The 4,475-nt window shown below is 51.8% G+C and overlaps 2 protein-coding genes across 2 annotated transcripts; both read right to left on the reverse strand.

The window, feature by feature from the left end:
• Nucleotides 1-573: 573 nt before the first annotated feature.
• Nucleotides 574-1,005, reverse strand: Pmar_PMAR023055 (hypothetical protein; the record flags this gene model as incomplete). The annotated part of the gene is made up of 1 exon (XM_002771895.1): nucleotides 574-1,005. The coding sequence occupies one exon, from the start codon at nucleotides 1,003-1,005 to the stop codon at nucleotides 574-576; it is 432 nt and encodes a 143-aa protein (XP_002771941.1).
• Nucleotides 1,006-1,641: 636 nt separating this feature from the next.
• On the reverse strand, nucleotides 1,642-4,344 carry Pmar_PMAR023056 (gag/pol/env polyprotein, putative; the record flags this gene model as incomplete). The annotated part of the gene is made up of 1 exon (XM_002771896.1): nucleotides 1,642-4,344. The coding sequence occupies one exon, from the start codon at nucleotides 4,342-4,344 to the stop codon at nucleotides 1,642-1,644; it is 2,703 nt and encodes a 900-aa protein (XP_002771942.1).
• Between the last annotated feature and the right edge of the window lie 131 nt (nucleotides 4,345-4,475).

Consider the following 4,475-nt stretch of genomic DNA (forward strand, 5'->3'; position numbering starts at 1 on the left):
GTTTGCTGGTTCTTCAGTAGACTGTGAACGCAAGGGCTGCCTTGGGTCAAAGGTCGACTTAATACAGCTCTTAGTTAGCAAAGTTCGGATGGGGAACCGAACTAGCCCAAAACAAGTAGTTAGCAAATCCAAAGTCGTGACACACAGAAGGTGACGTGACGTCGAATAGATTAACTAATCGATAGGCGAGCCAACAAAGGTCTAGTTTAAGGAATGTCAAGCGGACAAGAAAGCAAGAGTTCCTATGGTCTGCAGTACCACAGGTCCACATTACGTGCGCACGCGGAGGTTCCTCCGCGCAGTCGCTTGTTGTCACACACCGAAACGGGAGAGCTGCGAGGAGAATCTCCTCAAGAGAAATTACACCCCTGCCCCTCCCCCTGAGAATCGGTACTCTTCATCCTTCCCGAATATTGCAGGACACACCCTATAGTTATAACAAAACACAGCGAATGCCATAACAGAATAATAGAGATCGATAACTCAATAGAGGACTTACGAATGTCAGTATTGCAATGCATATCAGGAAATATGTCATACAAATCAGAAGGGATTGCTCGTTGGCAATGGTGACTACAGACTAGGGCAGGGGTAAGGAGTGCCAGCACACTCAGGCTCTGTGCTCTCGAAACACAGACTGCCATCGGCCTTTTGGAGAATACCGAAGCAAACAGGAGGATTCTGCCAACTCTTACAATAGGAGCCCCACTTTGAGGTTCGACAGCTCGTCAGATCATCACAGACATCCTCACAAGATGGAGGCACTACTGGGCAAGAGACCGGCTGGTAAACAGAGTCATCACATGAAGGGTCGGTTGGTTGGAAGCAGTACTCACCGTCACCCTTCTGCAGGAGACCGAAGCATACACCGTTACCCTTGCAGTATGAACCCCAGCTGGAAGTGGCACAGGAGGGAGTCTCGTCGCAAAGCTGCTGGCAATACTCTTTGGAACTACCGAGAGCTACACCGAGGGAGGATAAGACGACGATACTGAGGAACTTCATAACGGAATGATCACGAGAAACTGAACAATCGAAGAAATGAGAATGGATGATATCAGTATCAGAGACCCGAAACTCATCCATCTCGGGCGACAGAGCTATACCAACTAGCTCGAACATGTGAAATGGAGCTCAATCAGCTCAGCCGACAGATGAATGTGGCGCAGTGGTCTGTGTGATTACTCTCATGGCCTGCGTCTCGATTCTCGCAAAGACTTCGAGAACTGACAACTGCCTGGTGGGCTCATTGAGCTAGCTCGGCTGCACTGGGCTGAGCTCAGCATACGGCCATGACCGCCGTTGTAGAACCATAGCTCTACAGCCCAGGTCTGCTTGGCAGGACAGGGAGTCACCTACCCTGTACATCATATCGGCATTACTGGGGCTTGAGTATGCGACCTAATTGTCATGTTCCCCGCCCCAGAGTGCGCCCCATCGGCTAATTGACTGCTAGATGCCATTAAGGTCTCAAGGGAAATCAAAGGATACTTGCGTACGAACAAGTAAATCTCATGAGACCAATAAAGCTCAAATAAGGCTAATCACCTGTCACACTGCACGCATACCCATTGTTCTCCTCTGACCGCACAAAGCTGTCTCTATAGGGTATTTAGCGCACGCCCATGTGCTCCGGCCATCCTACTCGACATGCCCCCCGGATGGACGGTTATATGGGCGGGTATTGAAATAATGACATTCTAAGATGTCAGACTTATTAACCGGACCCTGGTACGGACCCGCAAGAACAAGTTGCAGAGTGGTCCGGCCGACTTGGCCATACACACGGTAGACTGTGGAACCATAGGAACCACCGCGACCGAAGCTATTAGGCTCGAACAACAATACCTCATCACCGATAGCAGGTGGACCGCGACCGCGGGTCCCGCAAATCTCACGGGAGTCAGTGATGGATTTATGCAAAGCCGTCTTAACCATATCATTCATAACTTTGCGAACATTCATCAAATTGGCAACATCATCAAGTGTAGCAATAGCAGAGCTCTCGGGACCATCATTCTCTAATGCATTCTCGACAGACAGACGTCGAGGTCTACAGAAAAATATTTCATGGGGGGTAAGACCGACATCAGACAAAGGTTTACAGTTGAGACGAACAAAGGCCTTAGATAATAGAGTAGGCCATACCCTTTTATTGGCAACCCCTCGGCAAAGGGTCTTTAATGCAGAAATGGATCGCTCCACTAACCCATTGGCGAATGGGCTCCCTGGATTAGTGATTCGCTGAACGATCCCTCGCTCCAGCAGAAACTTCCTAAAAGCAGCCGAGCGAAAAGCGGGTCCCCCATCACTCTGCAATAAAGAGGGGTTCCCCCACCAATCGAAGCATGTAGATAGGGCTCCTACGACAGCAGAACTCGTGGAGTTCCGAATCGGAGAGATCCATACATATCTGCTGAAATGATCAATTAGAAATATAGCGGAATGATAACGGGAATATCTATCTGGCCCCATCTCTGCCAAGTCAATGCTAATTGTTTGCCATACCGATCGAACTCCTTCATTCAAAGAACGACCGCCGTCAGTAGTGGAATAGTAACGTCGACTAAACGACTGTTGGCATTTGTTGCGACTCTTGCTCAGGTCGTTGACCAGTCGTCGTATATTAGGGTAATAGAAAGTACGAGTAATCAGCCATCTTAGATATCGAACATTGAGACATCCAGCTTCATCATGATATTGGGAGACCACGTGCTCCGCGAAGCCCTTCCCATCAGACGTATCCGCCGGAATGAAGTAGCACAGCCGGTGAGCCTGAATGCCATTCAGGCGGGCAGTGGTCACACGCTTTAACAACACACCATCATCCGCAACAAAGAAGTCGGCGAGCTCCCGAGCCAAGGCCCGGGGAGCAGGACCATGGACACAAAGTAGGGCACTCCCAGCCTCATCAGGAGGGTTAGAACCCAAACACTGTAGGATAAGTCGAGCTGACGGGGATTGCCATTGCAGTTGGAGTAGTTTTCTCCGGGCGGGCTTACCAGGTGCAACACTCACCTCTGCTGGGGGGCTCCCGGCATCAGCATCCAAGATTATTGCAAGCCGCCCCTCGACCTGATCGGATAGCTTGCCATGATCATCACACTCACAGTCGTCGACTACAGCCTCACGACCGTCAAGTAGGATTTCTTTTGGGATTCGCCAGCGGACACCCAATCGGCTCAGAGCGTCGGCCTCCTCATTCTCATCAGCGGCCACATGACTTAGTTGAGAGTAAACACCATACCGTCGTCTCCACGCCTCCCGTAACTCACAGACAGCATCGCAAAGGCGTGCCAGGGCAACCCGCTCGACCGACCGGCAAGTCAATCTAGATCCACCCTGGACCCAGCTCAAGGCCGTTCGGGAATCGGACATGATGCGGAGGCTGAGAGGACGAATAAACATCACGATCGACTCGACGAACAGATGAGCAGCTGATAAGCAGAAAGCCTCCCGACGATTCATATGCCACGAAACGCTAGGCCCTTTCCAAAATTTGGCGCGACGGTGCAGCTTGACTGGCCCAAACTTGCCCCCCAGAACGTCAACGTGGTAACCATAACCATATGGGCTCGCGTCGGTCGTGACACGTAACTCGGTCGCACCGAATGCCGTCGGGTGCTCACAAGGACCCTCTCTCTGCCATGCTCTTATCACCGAGATCGCCTTGGAGAGTGCATCGGCCTCCTTCGCCGTTAGGCGAGCTTGTTCATCCCAGCCAAGGTCCTTCCATTTTCCCGCCACTCGCCGTATCAGATCACCAGCTAACGCTTGCTCAGCGTGGATGGCTAGAGGGTCATGAGAAAGACCGGCCAACTTGAACAGCGCCCTCTTAGTTGTCCTCTGGCCCTCTTGGAACAGTTCCTGCGACAGTGAGGGCGTCGTACAGCGTAAACATAGCTCAAACATGTCCGCCCTTTTAGGCACGCATTTGCAGGCGAACGTAACGCCAAGATGGCGAAACTCCTTGAAGGCCGATACCCATCCGTCTGGATGGAAATCGACGCGGTGTGTCTTGTGGGCGGAGAAGGTGAAGCCCCAAGACGATCCTCGCTCGATCAAAAGCTTTTGGGCAGCCTCGACCACCTGCCTAGACCCCAACAACGTGAAATCATCCACGTACACCCATATATGTAGGGGATCGTCAGGGAAACTGAGACGTACTTTCGCTTCGACCTCAGCAACTAGAGCGGTCAAAATCTCCTCAAGCACACCGGGGCCGCATCGGATGCCAAAGGCCATCCGATCCACCCGGTACTTCTTACCCAGGCATCGCACAATTGCGGTGCATCCATCCTCCCTACTCAGTCGAACTTTATAAAAAGCCGCAGTCGCGTCCATAGTCACCAAGCTGAGTGGAGAAGCCGTCCTGTGGGAGATAGTCGCAAGAGCTATTTGGATCTGTGCCAACAGGACCGAACAAGACCGACCGCGATAGCTGCTATCGGGGAGCACCGAGTTCCCCGACGCAA

Source organism: Perkinsus marinus, assembly GCF_000006405.1.
Source record: "Perkinsus marinus ATCC 50983 genomic scaffold scf_1104296962378, whole genome shotgun sequence".
Lineage (NCBI taxonomy): Eukaryota > Perkinsozoa > Perkinsida > Perkinsidae > Perkinsus > Perkinsus marinus.